The following is a 21,165-nucleotide window of genomic DNA, read 5'->3' as shown; positions in this document are numbered from 1 at the left end:
TATGTAAAAAAATTACACCATGCAATTCACTTGAATCATTATAAAGAACTTTTGATTATCTCTTTAGCTTGTGCTTGTTCTTTATGATCCTTGCCACTCTGCCAATAGCTCTCATTTCTGGAAACCTCAACAGGATTCATGCAGCTCGTTTAAGCGTGCCTTAAGGCAAGAAATACTTTATCTAAGGTCTAAATCTCATGGGAGGGAAAATAACAAACCTTTCCTGAAGAGTAAAGGGTTTTTTTCTTCCCATCAGTGTGCTAAAAATTACTTTTCATCACTGGGATTTTGGGGGGGAATTAAGAACAAAATCCTTTTCTACACTCAGAGGAAATTACACCTATTACATTATTTATATTGCATAATTTGTTCTTCAGCTTATTAAAAGCAAGGGATAAAAAAAACCACGAGGCACTCTTGGATTGTGTCAAATGAGACTGTAAGAGAGGATTAAAACTTATTTTCAGGTAGGGTAACTGACTTCTCAAATAGTGAACACCGCCCATGCAGTTTTTAAGCAAACCCTTGAATCCAAAACACTAGTCACCAAAATAAATATTTTTATTTTTATTTATTTTATTTATTTTGATTTGTCAATTGCTTACAAGATAATAGGTATAAGTAAAAACATAGTTATGAATACATGGATACATATAAGAAAAATAAAAAAATAAACAATAGGACAGGGATGATAGGCATGCGTGCCCCCTACAGACCTCTTAGGAAAGGGGTGAGGTCAATAGTAGACAGTCTAAGGTTAAAGTTTTGGGGGTTTGGGGAAGAAACCACAGAGTCAGGTAGAGTATTCCAGACATTGACCACTCTGTTGCTGAAGTCGTATTTCCTGCAATCAAGTTTGGTGCAATTAACCTTGAGTTTGTATCTATTGTGTGTTCTTCTATTGTTATGGTTGAAGCTGAAGTATTCATTGACAGGTAGGACATTGCAATGTATGATTTTATATACTAAGATTGGACTGAAGGCTAGGTTTTCTAGGTCTAGAATTTCTAGTCTGGTGGCATAAGGTATTCTGCAACGAGTAGAGGAGTGGAGAACTCTTCTTGTGAAATATTTCTGGACTTTCTCAACTGTGTTTTTATCAGATACGTAATGTGGGTTCCAGACTGATGAGCTGTATTCGAGTATTGATCTCGCAAATGTTTTGTATGCTCTAGTTAGTAGTGTGATATTACCACAGAAAAAGCTACATAGGATTAGATTAACAACTCTTAATGCCTTTTTGGCTATGTACTTACAGTGGGCTCTAGCACTTAGATCATTTGAGATGAGTACTCCAGGGTTCTTGACAGAGTTTGGATCATCAACAAGGTCTTGACTATTCAACTTGTATTTTATTTTCTGATATATTTTTTTGCCAATATGTAAGACAGAGCATTTATTTGTTGAGATTTGAACTTGCCATTTGTTTGACCATTCTGATACAGAGTCAAGATCTTTTTGAAGATCTTTTTGAATTGAACAGTCCCAGGAAATAAAATATCGTGCCCTTTGAGTTAAAGAGATAACCGAAGAAAGAATTAGTGCTATGTAGCTTATTCCTCAGAACTAAAAAAAAAAAAAAGTGAAAATTGAACTCGCAATAATTTTCTAGAATTCTGTGGATTGTGTATGGGGGAAATCAAGGCACGTTTCTAGAGAAGAGATTTTAATTAGAGAAAAAAAGCATGCTAGATTCAGGGGTCCTCAAACTTAACAACTTTAAGATTTGTGGACTTCAATTCCCAGAATTCCATAGCCAAGCTATGCTGGCTGAGGAATTCTGGGAGTTGAAGTCCACAAGTCTTAAAGTTGCTAAGTTTGGAGACCTCTTTGCTAGAAGAAGGTAATGGGACTCAAGTCATGTGGTGACCAGGAAAACTCCACGAACGTGCTGCTGCTGAAATCACTAGCAGTCGAATTCAACCTTAACTTTGTTTTTCTCCTTTCCAGGAGCAACTGGAACACCACCCCACCCCGGCCTGCTCAGATCCTCTTCCTCGTCTGTAGGTGGCGAGCGAGGCTTAATTGAGGGGAAGCAAGTGCCCAGGAAGGGAGGTGTGGCCAAGGACTTGGAGCTGGCCCCGCCTCTTCCGGGGATCTGGCGGCGGCGGCGGCGCGGCGGCGGCGGTTTGTGGTGTATTTCTACCATGGAGGGGGAAGTTGAGTGGATCTACCGGGGAGACCCCCAGGAGGGGCAGAGCGCTCCGCTAGGTGAGACTCCCCCGTGGAAAAGGGGAATCTGTGGCGTTGTGGTTGTGACTCCTTCGGGGGCTCTTGTTCCCTTCAGCTTGACCTTTTATTTTTGGTTTTCCACGCCGGGAGTCCTGCAGGTGGGCAGCGTGATGGGGATGGTACGAGAGGACAAGGGAAAAAAGTTTCCCGATTCCTCGAGCTGAGTGGCCGGACAGAGGCAGGAAGGAGGAACGGGTTGGGTGTTCTTAGAATAACAGAGTTGGAAGGGACCTTGGAGGTCGTCTAGTCCAACCCCCTGCTCGAGCAGGAGAGTCTATTCCAAATATTAGCCTCTGCGGAGGATCGAACTCGAGTGCAACGAATGTACAGGTAGTCTTCGACTTACTGTTCCTTTAGTTCATTTTGTAACAATTCAGAGATGCCACAGGCCTGGAAAAAGTGACTCATGACCCTTTTTTTTCACACTTATGACCCCAGGGTCACGTGATCAACATGCAGGATGAGTTGCATTTTCCTCCAAATATTAGCCTTCTGATCGCAGGAGGATTAACGAACTGTGTCCCTAATTTACCGTGATTCACCACGTGCAAGAGGGCAAAACTCAACAAATGTCTTGGTAACAGAAACTTTGGGTTCAATTGTGGTCTGGACTACCTGTTCCGTAGATGCATCCATGCCAGTGGATTATGCCAGTTTTTTTTCATTGCACCCTGTCCAAAGATGTGGATTTGTGCTCACTTGGGCATAATCTTTAAACAACAACTCATGGGGAAAGAATGAATTGGTTATAAATGTATTACATTTAATCCAACATTTAAGATATTCATGAATTTTTTGATAAAAATAGTGCTGGAAAGTTTTTAATACTGGACAAGATCCAAACTGATTTAAGCATATTGAGATTTGATTAGGTGTGACAACCTTTGGTGAGAATGATAAACACAATGATTTTGATCTCTTCAAAGATTCTTAATTGCTCTTTTCTTGCTGTTCAATTTCAGTTCAGTTTACAAATGGGAAACTGAAGAATCCTGAAAATATGAATTTCACTTTATATAGAAACAAAGACACCAATAATCCCAGAAAGAAGAATTATACAATTTTGGTAATTACAAACTTGTTCCGTGCTTTTGTGTTAATTTAAATATGTTGATCTATTACATTTACGGTATGCATTATGAATAGAAGTGTGCCCCCTTTATGAAACTTAAGGTTCATCGTCAAACTTTGTTCCAGTGCAATCATTCATGTCTCTATTGAATTTCATAGCACCAATTTCCCTTTAATGTGTCTGCTCTGTGGGGAATTGATGTCACACAGGTGAAGGTTTATTTTTTATAAATTCCAGGAATGGAAGATCTGTTCAAATTGCTTCTTGTCATTCTATTGTATAAGTATTTTAGCTGCTTCAGCACATAGCATTAAAAAACTGTACAACTGACATCATGAAAAGTGCATACAAGTTTGAGATATATTAAATAAAAATTGTTCGTGTGCATGTATTTTCACTGCCTAATAGTTTTGGTAATAATTTTTTGGGCATATAAGGGTTAGTTGTATATCTGAGTATTAAGTCTGAAACTTGATTTTAGTATGTCCATACGTATTACATAAGTTAATAAACAATTTGACTGGTAGCCTCATTTTATCATCGTGCAGTAATGAAGTTATAGTTGCTATTATCAAATTCTCTTTTGAATTGAATGCCTCTGGTTGTTTTTTGTGGAAATTGTATTTGTTTTAAAATAATATATCATTAATACATTAATATACACAATGTAATTTACAGAATTAAAATTTAATGTCTGCCTAAAACATAAAATTTTAGTATACAATATACAGTACCAAAAATGACAGCAAAATAAAAAGCTTAGAGATTTGTAGCTGCTTAGGGTCAAAAGCAATTAATAAAATATACATAAGGAAAAGAGTTCTCTATTTTCCTTGTTTATCTGCTTGAACCTATGTATATATTGCACTACTTTCAAGATATAATTTTTATACAAATAATGGACAATTTCTAATGAGTATAATCAGTAAAACCAACTTCTATAGTTGGGCTTAGTAAGCATTTAACTAGGAAAAGAGGGAAATATTAGAAGAGACTATAGATCTATTTACTTGGCATTCATTTATACATTGTTGTTATAAATTCATACCTGGGATGTCTTAGGATAAAGTGGGAAAACCTTCTGGAAAATGCCTTCACCTAGAAAACCAGCATCCATAACTTATTGCTTTTTTTTTCCCATTCAGAACACAGAAACAGATCGGCTTTCTTACGTAGGAAGTAATTTTGGTGCAGGAGCCCTAAAATGCAATACTCTTTGCAGGTATATTGAATATGTCTATATCACTAAAGCACGTGAATGTATCAAATAATGTTTACCTATTTGTTTATTTTATTTATATATAAATATATATGAATATATTTGCTTTCTTTGGCGAGTCAGAATTAGCCAAGGATTAATAGTTTCAGAGTAACAATGATTTCCTCTCAGTGTAATGATATTTGTGATTCAAAGTGATAAATAAGACAGTCTCTTTTGAAGATTGATGGGACTTGAAAGCAAATCGTAATGCATGTCTGAAAATATATTACAGTGATGCTTCTAATCGTTCAGAATGGAACAAATACTTTTGTTTTCTTTTATGGTTGATTGTCTACTGTATTTTTTTAGTTTTGGAATTTTATTTGTAAGACGTACAGTCTAGGCTGTCTCAATCAATACAGTCAAGTTTTAACAGTTTAAAATACTGGTAGTCCTCAACTTACAACTGTTCATTTAGTAACCATTCAAAGTTACAACAGAAAAAAATGGCTTATGACTGTTTTCACACTTATGACAGCTGCAGTATTTTCATGGTCAGGTGATCAGAATTCAGGTGCTTGGCACTGGTCATAAGTGTGACCAATCAATGGGGAAGCCAGATTCACTTAACAATTATGTTACTAATTTGACAGCAGTAGTGGTTCACTAAACAACTGTGGCAAGAAGTGTCATAAAATGAGGCAAAGCTCCCTTAACAGATGTCCCGTTTAGCAACATAAATTTTGGCCTCAATTGTGCTCATAAGTTGAGGACTACCTGTACTATGGTTGACACAATTTGAAAGTTGGGGACATAAAAGGAGGGAAAGAAATAAGTATAAGTCACATAAAGAGTCACTTTTTTTAAAGTGGTAAAGACATCTGGTTAGAAACGGGGAGACCTTGAACTCTAACCCCACCTTAAGTCCAAATGACCAGACTGGGTCACTCTCTCAGCCCTAAGAAGGAGACAGTGAAGAAAACTACTGCCAAAATCTTGCCAAGAAAATTGAATGGACTTGTCTAGGCAGTTGCCAGGGATCAAGAGTGACTCAAAGACATTCCCCTCCCGCCCTCTTGAATTCACATAGAATTTGTAGTGCAAATAACAAATCTAGGAACAGTTGAATAATATTTGGTTCTAATGGAACTACAGTAGTAGAGTTGATTTAGTAAACTGGGGAAAGGAGAACTAAATTGCTGTCTAGTTCAGGCTTCAAATAATCTTAGAGACTTCATAACCATTTTAAAATAATAATTAACATTTTTAAAGAGTAACATAGAAAGGAAGGAAAGAGGAGAGAGGAAGGAGCTGGCGTCGCGACGATACGGCATGCGATCTTGGAGGTCTGAGATCGCTGCCGATATCTTTGCTCCTGGACAGTCCTATCGGATCTAAACCGTCCCGAAGAGACGGTGAAAGTGAAGAGTGCATCCTGTCGATCCCTGGGATACCGCAAAGTCCCTGGTAGATCCAGGAGAAACTCTTCTTGCCAGCGGCAAAGAGGCATCCATTAAAGCTGCTGAAGTTGGGACAGCTCCGAAACAGAAGAGAACAGAAAGAGAGAGTGTGCTGGTTTGGTGAGAACTTTTTCTTTATTCTAAGATCTGAAAGTACACCCTAAGGAAAAGAAAGAATCTGTAAAAGTTTTGACAGAAGTGATTAAGCGGCGATTTTAAACAGGAATGTCAAAGTAATGTGTTTTTTTTCTCATTGCTGGATTTTCTATACACGATCTTGTATTTTGAAACTGGACTGGTTTTTTCGTTTACATCTATTTTTTTCTCCTTTTTGATTTTCTAATAATTTAGGCTAGAGGCTCCCTTTAGTTGTTTCTTTTTTAAAAAATATTTTTTTCTTTTTTTATTAATTCTTATTATATCTTGCTTGGAAAAGGAGGGGGAAAGTGAGTGCGAAGAAACTTTGCAACACTGCCAACTAGAGGCTTGAAAGTATTCTATTTCCCTGTGACCAGACAAAGCTGAGAAAGAAAGAACTGAGACTCTTTTTCAAGGACATTGCTATTTGATAAGATAGAGGGAAGAGCATGGGAGAATATTATTGCAGGTGCTCTTCTGGGTTTCTATCAACAGCTGGAGTCTGGTGTTGAAACCTAGGAGGAAAAAAGGTGATAAGTTTTTGGAGAAGAGAGCTATAATAAGAGCCTTGGATAATCAAACAAAGTGCAGTGTGCCCTTTTTACTTTTTCTAAGTTGTGCTATCCCTCCTCACCAGCTTTATTGTATTCCATTTTATCTTTTTTTTTCTTGTAATAACTATCTGGGTTTTTGGCTTTGTTGGAGCTTGTCTTTGTTTTTCTTTTTTTTCCTTGGAAGTCCAATCTCTACGTTTTCTTTTTATTTTAAAGGGAAAGCCTTTAAATATTAATGTTTTTTTTTAAGGGAATAGCCTTTTTTCCCCCTTTCCTGATATTTTTATTTTTTCATCTACCTTTCTGGTTTATTCTTATGCACTCTTTTCTATTTGAGACCTTTCAATTGGATTAAGGTGTTGAAGAACCTGAATAATTTTTCCTTTTCCTTTTCTTTTTTCGTTTTTTTTTCAAGCCTTTTTCTTCATCTAACTATTGATTGGAATAAGGTATACAAGAACCTGAAGAAATTCCTGACTAAAATGCTACTTAATAAAGAGGTGAATTATAGATGGCTGATTCCAGAAGGCTTAATGTTCACATGGCAAGAACAGAGACATAGAATTGACTCAATTGAGAAAGCGGAATTATTTTATAGAGAATTTTTTGGAGGGAGAGAGGAAGAGGCAGAAAAAGAGATCTCACTAATTGAATTCCAAGAGGACTGCCAAATGGCGACTGAAAAAGAAGGTGCCGTTGGTGGAAAGGTGGAAGCCAAAGAACAACGTGAACAAAGATCTACGAGAGCTGCTAAACTTTACTACAAAATATAACCATGGAAGAGAAAAAAATGATTACAATTAATATAAATGGACTTAACTCAGCCGTTAAAAGAAGGAAAACCTTTCATAAATTAGAGAAATTAAAATTTGATATAATTTGTCTACAAGAAGTACATATAAAAAACAATATGAACAATTGTTGATACAGCCAAAATTAGGGAAAATACTTCCTTGACACAATGTAAGAAAAGGGGAGTGGTTTTATATATTAAAGGAAGGAAGGAAGACACTAAATGCAAATGAATTTACTTCTTATTGCTAAAACAGCAAAATCTCTGATCAGCTATATCCAATATTTTGCAAACCAAATCTAATTTGTAATTTTCTGTCTTTGTCTCTTTACTTCTTCGTCTACTCCCCACGTCTACATGGGAAATCCTCTATTACACTTTAGAAGTATAAAGAGAGTTGTAAAGGGTTTTAAAAAAACCATTCTATTGGAAAATGCTATTTCTGACACATCTTAAAGCCAAAGTAGTCATTTTAAATGCTTCTAAAATGAAAGAGAAAAACTACTCAACACCATCTCTTCCATTAGATATTTTGTCGGTGTTTTGGATGAACCCTCTGGGCAAATGGAAGTCTACAATGCAGAATTGTTCAACATGCAGCCGTTAATTTCAGGTAGGTAAAGCATTTTTTTTTCTAATTGTAATTGTTGGCATGGTTACCAGGAGTCCGAAAATGATTTTTTTTCTTTATTTTGTTTTTTTTCCCCTTTAATTTTTCTATAAATAACTTAAGAGTGCACTTCTTGATGGTGCTCTTTGATTACACAGCAATCAAACTGTGTATATAAAAGTTATTTACTGCTTCATATTGGGTGGTCTAACTGTACCAAATAGTCCCAATCTGTAGAAAGCAACCCAAAGAGTAGGTTCAGTTCAAGTTTTCCTTAATGCACTAGTTTTCTGTAGAAAAAAATATTTACATTTTAAAACTTTAATTCCAGAACTACGCTCAGAGATAGTAAATTCCTAGAAGGATGTACTGCATATTTTTTTCCTGAATTTGTTCCCATCTCCTGGTCAGGATTTGAGAATTACCTTGCTTGATAAAGGAAAATTCGTGCTTTTAATAATATTTGTGAGTCTGAAAAGATGCTAAGAGATTTATCTGCCATGCACTAACACCACTCCTACCAAGCATATATAATCATCTTTGATCAGAAGAATTTAAAAGAATGTGTTGATAATAGATAACTAATATATCTTCTTTCCAAGAGTGCTTTAATACTGTTTGATTAACCTGATGGATGAAAGGATTGATCAGGAGTCTTGTTGATTCTTATTTTACTTTATTTCTTCTGTTGTTTTTCTTAACAGATGATGTAGCAGATAATGACCTATCAGAATATTTGGCTAAATCCTATAGAGAGAAGGTATGTCAAAAAAGTAGGACGCTTTGATTGGAAAACTTTTGATACCTTGCTGTATTAAAAGACTTTTTGATTTATTTATTTTGATTTGCCATGTAAATGGTAGTAGTGTTGGGGTACATTTCAGCCCTTTTTTAAAAAAAATGTCCTTATTCTGGACTATTTCTCCTTGTGGTTTCTCTTTTCTAGAATTCTGGTACACTTTCCATTCTTAAATAATTTCAGTGTGTCAGTGATAATGGTTTCAGCCCAGTGTAAGTCAAAAATGGAAACTTTAACATAGTCTTTATTGATATTTCATCTCCTCTCATTAGTCCAAATGCTTAAATCCATGCTGAAGTCATTCCATATGATTCATGCCCTTAAATAAGGAATGTAGTTTGATGGGAGACCATTGCTCAATTTTGGAGCATAAGTAGCTTAGAAAAAGTCTGTTGCAGCAGCAAAGTCAGCTATTGATAAGAAAGAATCTCATCAGAGGAACTTCTTATTCAGAATTAACTTTAGGGTTCATCTCATTGATCCTTGATAGCTTTGGTCTCTACATTAAAACAGTGTGACCCCAAAGCCCCTTGTAGAGCAGTATAAAAATTAATTCATGCAACTCCCTACACAGTATATATTGTTCCCATGTTGGTATTGTATGAATTCTCGACACTATTTTCCTCTTGTTTTTTTGTTTTTAGGAACCAAATCATTAATAATAACAATGCAAATGGTAAAATGATAATGATAAAAGAAAAAAAGATAATCCCACTGAAAAATAGGATCTTTTCCCCGAAATGAAATATTTCTACAATATTGGGCTGTAATTAAATAATAATACATTCTATAATTTTGGTGAAAGGTATCCCAAACCTGCCACTGAATTTTATGGACATGTTGATGTGATTTATCACATGAAAGTATTAACTTCACAAAGGAAAGAAATATTAAATACTTGTGTGTCATTTACTATGTCTTAACAAATACTTGTTTGTCATTTACAATGTCTTAAATTTTATTGCATTTAAAGATAATGTAAATACAGTTTTTATCATTGCTTTATCCACAACTTTGTCCTGGTTCTGTTTACAACAGCAGATAGTGTGCAGTATAAAGTTGGCTACCATTTTAAATTCAGGTTGATTAGAATGAGCAGCTTTCTAGCAAACGTAGAGTTTGCTATTTCAGCTGCCTTACTAAAAATGACTGTAAAAAAGAGCTTTAAAAAAAGCTACTGACTCTAAAAAGATAATCGATTATTTAGAAGACAACTGATGTGTTCTTTTTTCTTTCCTGCAAAATGAAGATTGGAGGTGGATTTGGAGTAATGTTCTTCTAGGCCATCTTGCTATGGCCAGAAAAGGGCTTGACATTTTTAGTACTTTGTGTTCTTGCTAGATGCCTCAAAACTGAATTTCCCCTGCAAGGGAGCCCAGTAGGAGTAGCACTTTGTGACTTATATAGCAATCTCTTGATAATTTTACAGGTAGATCTCTGCATTGAAGCCTTTGGAACCAACAAGCAGAGAAAAGCCTTGAATTCTCGGAGAATGAATGAAGTCAGAAAGGAGGTATTAAATAAAGCAGTGATTAAAGCTGCTGAAGATGTCATAGAGACAAAAGGCGTTGCTGGTAGGTATAAGAGACATGAAATAAAGAATTGGAGCTGTGAGCCAATCTAAGATCTCTTTTTTAATGTAATGGAGAAGTGTATTTCTGGTTATGTAATTTATTTTGAGCATAATCATAAAGTGACAACATTGCATTGCTAATGAGTCTCATTCTATCTAAAAATAATTATTAAATGTTAAAATTGTCATTTAGCTTCATATGATGTTCATCTGTGCAGCCCATGAATAATTTTCTTTCCATTATTTGAACTAGTGTGACTCCTTTCTAAATGGTTAAAAGATTCTTTATATTGCTTGACCATTTCAGATTTTTGCTACTATTGTTTTAATTTTTTGTTAAATGTCTCAGTATTGCTGCTTACTTTTTTTTAAAAAAAATATTCAAATGTAATTCAGTGTCAAATATTTTTAATATCTTTCAATTTCCGATTTTCTTGTAGGTTCTTTTAAAATTATAGATTAGATTTTTCCCTCATTATGCCTCAAATCCTAGTACTGTAAATGCCCCTGCAACTACCACATCTTTTAAAGATAAATACTTACAATAAAATTCTTTGTATCTTCAGTTTATAAGTAAATTGCATATCTTTATTTATTTAACTTTCTTCTGTGCCTTTCCAAACTGGTTGTTTCTCCATCTGCAGGTCTCATGTTGGAGTCCTCCAGCCAGCATTGGCAATTAGCTAACGGAGCATAGAAACTAATATACGGATCTTATGTCTTTTTAGAATTTTCGTCCCAGGAAAATTATACCTGGCATTCTCTCTTTTGCTCTTTAGGAAAACGCTAAATTCTTTCCCCTTTCTGAAAAACATTTGCTTTATTTATTCATTATTTTTATGTACATCCTTCCTTCGAACTAATATGTTGCCAATATTCTTAGGTGTTGTTTAGTAAGCATCTTGTACATTCATGTTATTTCATATTATTTTACTTTATCTTTGTTTTGGTGCTTTAATTGGAATAGTTTGTTCTAAACTGAATGTCAGTACAGTAAGGCAATCTGAAAACGATGGGAACTATTTCCCAACACATACAGAGAAAGTTGAGAAAGACTCTTACACGATTGTGGCACTAGCGTTTTTCAAATAAACATCCTGTTAAATAAATTAAATGTTTTCTTTTATATTTGTTTTCAAAGCATTGATTCATGATGCAGCAGAAGATGAGAAAACTGATGTCTCCTTGGTTCTACCTCCGTGCCATGAAGATGCTAAAAAACCAGAAGATGTCTACAAGTTTGAAGATAGTATCCTTTATGAGCAGAATGAAGTTTGAGAGAATGCACTTTAACAGTATTATGTACCCCTCATTGTTGAAGAGGAGGAAAGAGACCACGAATATGTTTTGCGTATGTTGTACATACAACCAGAGTATCTAAAAACCATTGGTGCAGGGAGTTAGGGAAAGGAAACAGTTGCCAAGGATCATTACCTTCCTCATAAATGTCTTTGGAAAATCTTTTTCTCCTACACAAGAAAGAGGGAGAGAATTCTGTCTTAGTCACAGAGCAGAGCTGGACAAGAAAAGTCATGTTTTTCTTCATTTCCAAAAAAAATGACCTAATAGTATTCTCCTTCATTTGCTGCATCACTGACACATTCATTCTAAACCCTTCTCTTCTAAATGTATGCTATCATCTTAAATCTTTCTAAAATACTAAGAAGTTGAGCAGTCTTCCCTAACCCTATAATTTCTGATAGAGAAGAGAATTCTTTATTGGCCAAGTGTGATCGGACACACAAGGAATTTGTCTCCAGTTCATAAGCTCACAGTGTATATTTAAACAGCAAGTAATGGGTCATAATCATAGTTACAATCATTAATCATAAGTTACAAACAAACAGTAATTGATAAATCATAAGAAACCAATAGGAGAAGACAGTAGGAAAGATGAGAAAAGATGCGAAATGAGACAGTGCTGTGGGAGTTGAGTGTTCAGCAGAGTGAGGGCACTGTGATATGTTTGTAATTACAACTGGGTTTGTAATTACAACTCTGGAAGTTGTATGCCCAACAAATTTGGAGGATTTTAAGCTGGCAAAGGCTAGGAAAACATTTGTGCAGTTCACATCATCGTTTAGTTTCTTTCTTTTTGATTTAAGTAGATCAAAGCTTTGCTGTGCTATGGAGGGAAATGTGTGTTAAGTAATCCAGCAGAAAGCTTTCTGATGCAGATTAATGTGATGAAGGGAACTCCACAATCTCAGTACAGGTCGTCCTCAGCCTACAATCAATCATTTAGCAGCTTTTTGAAATTATGATGGACCCCCCAAAAGGTACATACATAATTGCAAAGGTCTAATGGCTGCAAACATATAATCCCCAGCAGTCACATGATTGTATTTTGGGCACTTAGCAACCAACTCACCTTTACGGCCATGTGCATTTTCCCACAATCACATGACTGCCTTTTTTTTTTTTTTTTGCTGGACTGCAATGATTTACAACCATAATTCTGGAATTCAGTTATGGTCATAAGTTGAGGACTACTCAAATTGTGGTTTTTTTTTTTCTCCTTTTAATCAGAAGCTGTTTGTTCTTTTATCCTTAAGAGCATCCAGCCTCAGTACTCCGGTGTGTAAACCTCTGCTTTATATTGAGGTTGCCTTGATGGGTAAGAAATATGTATCTAAAACATCCTATATGTATCGCCAGTCATTTCACCTGCTGAATATGAGGCACTTCAGGCTCCAGCTGCAGTCTTCATGAACGTAACCGCAGCTGACATTCTCAAGATGACTGAGGAGAAAAGGTAAGGATCCTCCAAATATAATTCGGGGCAAAGTATTATTAATATAGTCTTTACACGATATAAAATAGAAATGTAGTTAGCAGTGGGTTTTGTAAAGAAGGAACCGAAGACTGTAATATCAAATGATGGGTGAATCTTCACGTGTGAATAGCCATTCGAATTTAATGCAAATCCTCTTGCTTTTTGCCTTAAGATGCTTTGCACATTCTAATGAAGGCATATGTGGTTTATCTTTTGTGATATTATTTTGTGGAAGTAGAGTAAGAGTATCCTGAAGAAACATTTCTAAGGTCTTCCACTTCGACAATGTGTTTGCCCTGAGTTCAAAGAAAATGTACAGGAAAACAATTGTCTTAAAGTTTTCATGATTTTATTCTTGTGGTATCGTCATCTGAAATTCAGTATCTGCACAATCATCCTTCCTATGTGGATTGCTTTTAGGAAAGAGGTTGCCCTTATTCAAAATAAGAGCATTTGTTTGCTTAGCTCAGTATTATCTACTCTCTGAATGGAAAGAATTCTCTACAATTTCAGATGGACCTCTTTCCAGCCAGTCTCTTCTGTACAGATAGTCCTCGACTTACAACAGTTCATTCAGTGACCATTTTAAGTTACAAAGGCACAGAAAAAAGTTGAGTTTTGACCATTTTTCACACTCACAACCATTGCAGCATCCCCATGGCCACATGATTTATATTCTGCTTCTTGTCAATGTAGTAACAACAGAGATCCTGTAGAGGGTGCATGCAGCATCTGCTGTGCCTAATACACATGGGCCTCTTTGCATGATCTCACTCCCTGTCCCAGGCTGGTAGGTCCCAGACTTGTACAATGATCTCACCTTACTAACATCACCACTATTCTTAAGGATTGGGGGTGTTTTTCACCAATCCTAATGCTGTATCTATGTTGCCTTTTGCTACTTGTAAAGAACCATATAAAAGGAATAAACGCTGCCTAGGCAGTCAGACATCTTGGCACACTGGAAATGACTGGTCTTTGAAATCCATCAGGTCAAGGACTACTTGTACATTCCAGAAATTGAACATGGGTCCTACTGCATACAAAACAAATCAACCATTTCTCAGCTATCGCTTCCTGCCTTTTTATTTTTCGAGGGATAGGGAACATGCCTTTAGTTGGATGTGTGGTTAGGATGTACACTTGAAAGTGTATAAAAGAAGGAATTATTAGCACTGGTTATGTCTGAACTGCAAAGAGAAGAAAAGGAAAAAAAAACATACATCTATTGTTACAATACTTCCTCAACCTGTATTTGTATTTACAATACAAATACAGGTCGAGGATCCACCTGTTTAAATCTGAGCAAAATATACACTGAAGCAGGTAATACATTGTGCTGTTTTCCTTTTGGGAGATGGTTTCTATTGATATAAACTTGATTGCTTTCAATCCACACAGAATTTTGTCATCTTACAGCAGTTGAATTGCCGCTCTTGCTATAGCTACTTCCTAACTTCTTTTTGAGGTGTAAGATAAATCTTTTCTGTCTCGTTTAGCTATTGTTCCTTTGTCTTGGATGAACTTAAATCCATGCCTTCGGATGTGAAGAGTTGCGATCACAAAGCACGCTGCCTCTGGTTTTTTGACTGTCTTGTCAAGCTGAACTCACAGAAGGTCGTTAAAAAGAAACGTAAGGATCTTTTCCTTCTCTGATACCAAGTGTATTTTTGTTTATTTATTTGATTTATATACTTCTTGTCCTCCAGGAGCTTAGCTGTACATTATGTTCCTCATCCTGTTTTTCTTCGCAACAAATTTGTGAGGTAGAGTGGATAGAAAGCGATTGGCCCCAAATCAGCTGTTAGTCTTCCCTAGCTGAAGAGGAGTTCAACCAGGGATTCGCAGTCCTAGTTCAAAACTTTCACTACTGTACCACATTGACTCTCATCACATGCCTAATCCTTAAATTAAACCGGAAAGGGTAAAGTGGTGGCTCAGGTGGTTATTTTTGCCTTTCATGTGTGCTAAAGTCTGATTCCTAGAAATTTCAATTAGCTGGAAATGGAGGCCAGGTCACCTCAGGCACTCCAAATGGGGAAAGGCTAATATAATTTGATTTGTATAGTTTAATTCATCTAGATTTCTTTAAACTATAGGGACCAGGGAGACTGTACAAAATGCCCTGTTCAATTCTTTATTGATTCATTTATTTGATTTTTTTTCCCTTCTGTTCAGTCATGTCCAATGCTTGGAGACTGCCTGGAGAAGGCCCTGCAGTTTTCTTGGCAAGGTTCTTTAGAAGTGGTTTGCCAAGGCCTCCTTTCTAGGGCTGAGAAAGATAGTTTTGTGCCCAAGGCAAGACTAGAACTCACAGTCTCCCAGTTTCTTGCCTTTTGCTTGAATCACTATACCAAACCGGCTCCTTAGTAGCATGGAACTGACTGTTTTAGCTGTGAAATAGAAATGAAAATGGCTTCTTTTGAAGTTAGGCTATTTTTTTATAAGTTTAGGGTAGCTAATTGTATGCTTGGACCCCGAGGGGTTTGAGGATTGGGATGCAGACTCCTCTGGTCATTCGGATTCTCATTGGGATTTGAGATCTGCGGGATTTTAGAACACTATCTTTTTTATTTCCTATTGTAGATGCCATGGGCCCCACTTGTCCAAACATCATCAGCAACAAGCTTGTGAAAACTTTCACAGCACTGTCTTATGGCAATGGCAGGTAAATAATAGCCTTTGATTGTTCAAGTCTAGTAAAATTTATAAATAGGAATTAATTGGTTTAGTATTGTTTGGAAACATACTAAATCATACATCATTGCCTAAAAAGAGGTCAGAAATAGCATGCAGAGAATGCTTGAAATCAAAACAAAATAGATGTGTTTCTTTATTTCAAACGTATTTCATACAGGAAGATCATGCCAAGAAACTGCTCAGAAATCCTTTGTAGTTGCAATTAACTGAAATATACAGAGGTTTGTCCTTAAAAAAGAAAATCTAAGGAAACATGAGAATAAAACATAATTCATATAATTGTTTGCTATTTTTCTTTTTGTGTCTAATGTGTTTTTAATAATGTGGGAGACCTTTTAACATTAAAGCACTATATTAGGGAGCATTATTCAGAAATACCATCTCCCAGCTCTGTGCCCTGTCAAAGTTCAGGATTAAAATTACGTTTGTTTTTACTAAGTAACTTTCTCTCCCATTTTAAGAAAAAAAAGATTGTATAAAATGGTAAAAAATAAAAATGTCTTATTCCATTTCAAGCTGCCTTATTTTTGTTGATAAAAATAGTTTTGTGCTGTTTCATTTGGGCTTTTCTGAGTATATTGTTAAAAAGTTGTGGAATGTGTAAATGATAATCGCTAGGCAAAAAAAGTCATGATTGTTTAGGAATGAAGATTTTGTGCAGAACTTTTCAAATTTCCATTCTGTAACTATTGGAAATCTTAAGAACTTCCTGGGACCCAGTTTGGTAAAGTGGTTAAAGGCTCCAGGCTAGAAATGAGTCGACCGTGTGGTTCTGGTCCTGCCTTGGACAGAAAAGCAGCTGAGTGACTTTGGGCCAGTCACTCTCTTTCAGCCCTAAGAGGGAAGCAATAGCAAACCACTTCCCAGATGTAGCCAAGGAAACTGCAGGGACTGGTCCAGCCATTTTTCTAAGAGTCATCACTGATTTGAAGGAACTTGCTGTATATTTTGTATGAGTCCCATATTTTATTTGTCCATATAAAGTCTACATCTATAGGCAATCCACTGATAGGTTACAATTAAAGAAGAAGAATATGGAATGAAGCATCTAAAACAGTGATGATTACATTATGCAGACTGTTGTATTTGTATTCTGCTGACACAAAATACCGTGCGGAATATAGGAAACTTGTCAACTTTTTTTATTTTGCTGCTTTCTAGGAGGATGTAGAAAGAATATGTAGCAGCAAGGTTGCATAGTTTTCGTATCATAGTTTTCTTATCCTTTTTGTCTCTCATTTTGTATTTCAGGATACAAAATCTAATTTCAGCGTCAATGAAAGTTAAGATAACAGCATATGCTATAGCCCTGGCTTTGCATATTAACAATTTTCAAACAAATCTGACAGTCTTGCAGCGAGATCTGAAACTACGTGAGAACAAGTATGATTAACAGCACAATTGTGTTTTTTTTAATTTATTCTCTTACTCATAGTAGGCTAAGAACTTCAGGGGCTCCACCAGTTTTTGAGGTGTGCCTAGAAAACCATATGCTCCCTGGTTATTTTGGGACTAGTCTTCCTTGGCCTTAGACTACAATGCCCATATCTTCCATTCAATAGGTTCTGCAGTCATGTGGCTGGGAATTATAGGGGTTGTAAAATTAACATTCCTAGGAATCAGGCTGACATTTCTCCCTTAAAGGGGAAAACATTTTTTCCCCCTAATCTTTAGAAATAGTGAGAATATTAATGGATTTTTTTTTCCAAGTGCACCCTTAGGATTCAGTTCAACAAATGAACGTCTAAAATAGTTCCTTGGTCTTGTATATTTTGTTTCTGGAACACCACAGTAGCCAGATAACAAGGCAAAGAATAGGACAGGCAAAAAACAGCTGGTTCATTTCAGTATGTTCCATGGGGCAGATTAAGTATGATTATAACTTGAACTAAAGGAGACAAACATGGGCTGTACAGGGTAGACGGCAAGTGTGGACCCAAACTGTAAGGTGTCCTTTAGTACAAATTCTGTTTTCTTCTACATGAGGGAGTAACGTTCATTCCTGGAAGAAAAATAAAATAGTACTCCGATGCTGTGTATATCCCATCTTTAGGTCATATAACTCTTAGGAAGTAGTCCTTGGAAGTTCTGACAGAAACACATTTAACATTAGCAAGATCAGTGTGCGCTATGTTTTTCCTATGAGCCAATATTGAATGGTAGGGAAAGGGGCCCCTTAGTTCTGATGACGGATAACCAGCCTGTCTCGGCTGGTTTATCCAGCCACCAGCACCCAAAGTCTCAGCAAGGAAATATCCACTTCCCTTTGAAGCCACGTCAGTCAAATCCCAGATCAGGCCTTTTAACACCAAAGCACATAAATTGCTAGGAAAGGTAATCAAGAATACTAATTAGTAATATGTGCCTCTAGAGATAATTAAAGAGGGGGCTATTGGGACCACACATTATGTTCTAGTTAAGATGAATAACTGGACTATTGCTCATGCCTACGATATATACAAAAAAATTAGTCAATTAACAATCTGGGATCTGGGATTTTAGTGCTACATTAGCACTAAATAAGAGTAAAAGGAAATCAAAAGGGACTGGACTTAAGACCCTTGTGGGAATGTAATGATTCTAGGCTCTCATTCTCTTGACCCCATCCCCAGGTCTCTGCCTGCGTTTCTACAACTGCTGAATGCATGCAGATTGCATTTCTATCACCATATTGCCAGACAGGTGGTCCTTGTTTAGCAAATGCCTCATTTAAGGACCATTCAGAGTTACAATGCAGTAACTTTACAGCCAATCCTCACATTTACAATCTTTGTGCATTTGTTAAGCAAAGGAAAGCTGATGTAACGTCATTAGTTGCTGTTTCACTTGGCGACCGCTTTGCCTAATGACTGAGTTGATGGCTCCAATTGTGGTCACTAAACGAATTCTACCTATACCTTCCCTCTTCACATCTGACAGACAACTCCCTTGCCAACAACTTCCCTTCGCGTTCATTTGACTGCATCCTATTTTATCCTCAACCCTTTTAGTGTTGAGTGAAATGCCCTTTATGACTTGCTAGTTGGTTGTTGATTAGACTGTCATAAAGTAAATGCTTCCAATAAGCTCTTTGGCAGAGGGTGAAGAGAAAGTACTCTTGAGGCTAAGCGTTCCTATAAAATATGCTGAAATCTGACTGAAAATGCTGTTCAAGAGAGAGTGAGTGAGAGGGTGAACACTATAAATCCTAGAATGTAGTTGAACAGGCTAAAGTGTCCACTTGGAAGTCCTGATTTGGGGTCTGAAAAGTGTGGTCAGTGACTGACTGAAATTGTGACATATTTACTCTCTACCACAAAGGTCTCCAAACATGGCAACTTTAAAAATTGTGGACTTCACTCCCAGAATTCCTCCTCTAGTCATGTTAGCTCACAAATTCTGGGAGTTGAAGTCCACAAGTCTTAAAGTTGCCAAGTTTGGGGACCCCTGCTCTACCATTTCAGTTCAGCCAGGCTTATAGGAGCCGCGGAAGGGAACGGAGTAGCTGCACAAGATTTATGCCTTAAAGCAGAGGTCCCCAAACTTGGCAACTTTAATACTTGTGGACTTCAACTAGCTGGCTGGAGAAGTCTGGGAGTTGAAATCCACAAGTCTTAAAGTTGCCAAGTTTGGGGACCCCTGCTCTACCATTTCAGTTCAGCCAGGCTTAGTCAATCTCCTACCTCTCAGGTGATGAAAAAAGTACCATGTTGCTTGACCTATCTATACATGTAGCCCTTGACCATTTAAAGTTCCCATGGACCTGTCTGGGGGTAGTTACAAGCTAGATTTGAAGTTCCAACAGTTGGGTCCACCCCATATTCACGATTGAACTTCAGGTGCTTAGCAACCAGGCCGCATTTACAGCCATTTTGCAGTGTCCAGTGGCCACATGACCACATGTTGAGTTTTGCCTCAGGCCAGCATTTGCTTCTGATTTTACTGAACTGAATGACCACTGCAAAAAATAAAATAAAATCAGATCAGTCAACTCACTTTATGACCAACCCAAGTTCTGTTCCTTTGTGGTCATAACTCGAGGACTACCCTGCATGAAAGCAAGAGGTCAGTGGTGAATTATGGGGGAAATGATGTAATTCTGTCCAATACAAATATAAGAAGCAAATATAAGATGCTGGCAGTGTTATTTTTTTACTGCATTAAAGGAATGCAGGACATTTGTTTTCCATTTTTCAGAAATGCTTTGGGTAGAATGTCATTGCTTCTGGCGGTCTTCTCCAGTCTCCAGCTGTGTTGAACTACATCTCCCATCAGATAATACTTACAGTCCCAATTCATCAGGAAACCTCTGGTTAGAAAGGCTGGCTTGAGGCTTTTCTCCAAATGTGATAGGCTCTTGATTCAATCAGCATGTTGCCTTTCTTTGTGGAAAGAAGTTTCCTGGCATCAGAAAAAGCCCCAATTCTGTATTTAGAATGTCAGTTTTACCTGTAATCTGACGGTCAAAGGAGGGAAATGAACAGGAAAAAGCCAAAGTCACAAACTGTAAAGAGACTGCTGGAAGAAGAAAGAAACTCTTTTTGAGCAGAACAATCTTTACAGCTGACATTTTCTCTCTTTTCATGCAGAATACTTGACATTGCCAAGGCGATGAGACTGAAGATCAGCAAAAGCAAAAACCTCTTTGGATTGGAAGAACACAAATTAGGGACCTTATGCTTGCCTTTACCTGCACAGAAGATGCCCTCGCGCAACAAGAAACGCAAACTAAATTAAGAATGATTTTTTCCCCTCTAGGACTTAAAACAAGCTGGACAAACTCATAGATCATCTGAACAGAGCTACCGCTTCATTGTTCTGAAAGGACTGGAGAGATTTGTTCTTGTCATACAGTTTTGTTTCTCTCTTGAGGTAGTTTAGGCCTTGGGCACTTTTAAGACTTGTGGACTTCAACTCCCAGAATTCTCCAGCCAGCCATGCTTAAAGTCTTAAAGTGCCCAAGGTTGGAGATTCCTGGTTTAGCAGAGATCTGCACTTTTACTGAAGTGCTATGTTGTCATTCGTGATATTTGAAACAGTATATAGGATTAGTTTCCTTCATCCGTGTAAAACAGTTAAAATATGAGCATGACTGAATATTTACAATATTTAACATTCAAATTAAATATTTTAATGTTTAAAATGTTTCTTATGTTTTTGGGAATACTAAACATTTAAACACCTGCTTAAATCCTTTTTATTTAATTATGTATTTTGTTGTAACATTCCCAACTAACTTTTCTACAGCTCTGGGGTTAATTTCTCTGCTTCCGTCGGT

The 21,165-nt window shown here is 36.7% G+C and overlaps 2 protein-coding genes across 4 annotated transcripts in view; one reads left to right on the top strand and one right to left on the bottom strand.

The window, feature by feature from the left end:
- Positions 1-1,832: 1,832 nt before the first annotated feature.
- POLR1E (RNA polymerase I subunit E) lies at positions 1,833-21,030 on the top strand. Of its 3 annotated transcripts, none has more exons than XM_026712714.2 (12): positions 1,833-2,211; positions 3,195-3,298; positions 4,450-4,526; positions 7,978-8,063; positions 8,765-8,820; positions 10,289-10,433; positions 11,574-11,681; positions 13,091-13,187; positions 14,708-14,841; positions 15,795-15,876; positions 17,160-17,291; positions 20,477-21,030. In XM_026712714.2, the coding sequence occupies exons 1-12, from the start codon at positions 2,148-2,150 to the stop codon at positions 20,622-20,624; spliced, it is 1,233 nt and encodes a 410-aa protein (XP_026568499.1). In that variant the 5' UTR covers positions 1,833-2,147; the 3' UTR covers positions 20,625-21,030. The 3 variants fall into 3 exon arrangements, with proteins under 3 accessions (XP_026568499.1, XP_026568500.1, XP_087782475.1); XM_026712715.2 differs by having other exon boundaries at positions 1,949-2,211; positions 3,200-3,298; XM_087926349.1 differs by having other exon boundaries at positions 2,121-2,330.
- Positions 20,212-21,165, bottom strand: part of FBXO10 (F-box protein 10) — a 44,237-nt gene continuing 43,283 nt past the window's right edge. Inside the window, exon 13 of the mRNA XM_087926348.1 lies at positions 20,212-20,343. Within this exon, the coding sequence (XP_087782474.1) occupies positions 20,333-20,343 (11 nt within the window). The 3' untranslated portion in view covers positions 20,212-20,332. The remainder of the gene's footprint in view (positions 20,344-21,165) is intronic.

This window comes from Pseudonaja textilis, chromosome 2 (assembly GCF_049901715.1).
Source record: "Pseudonaja textilis isolate UNSWEBS1 chromosome 2, rPseTex1.2, whole genome shotgun sequence".
In the NCBI taxonomy this organism is placed as follows: Eukaryota; Metazoa; Chordata; class Lepidosauria; order Squamata; family Elapidae; genus Pseudonaja; species Pseudonaja textilis.
Note: the sequence above shows the minus strand (reverse complement) of the source record. Positions and strands in the feature narration are given on the sequence as shown.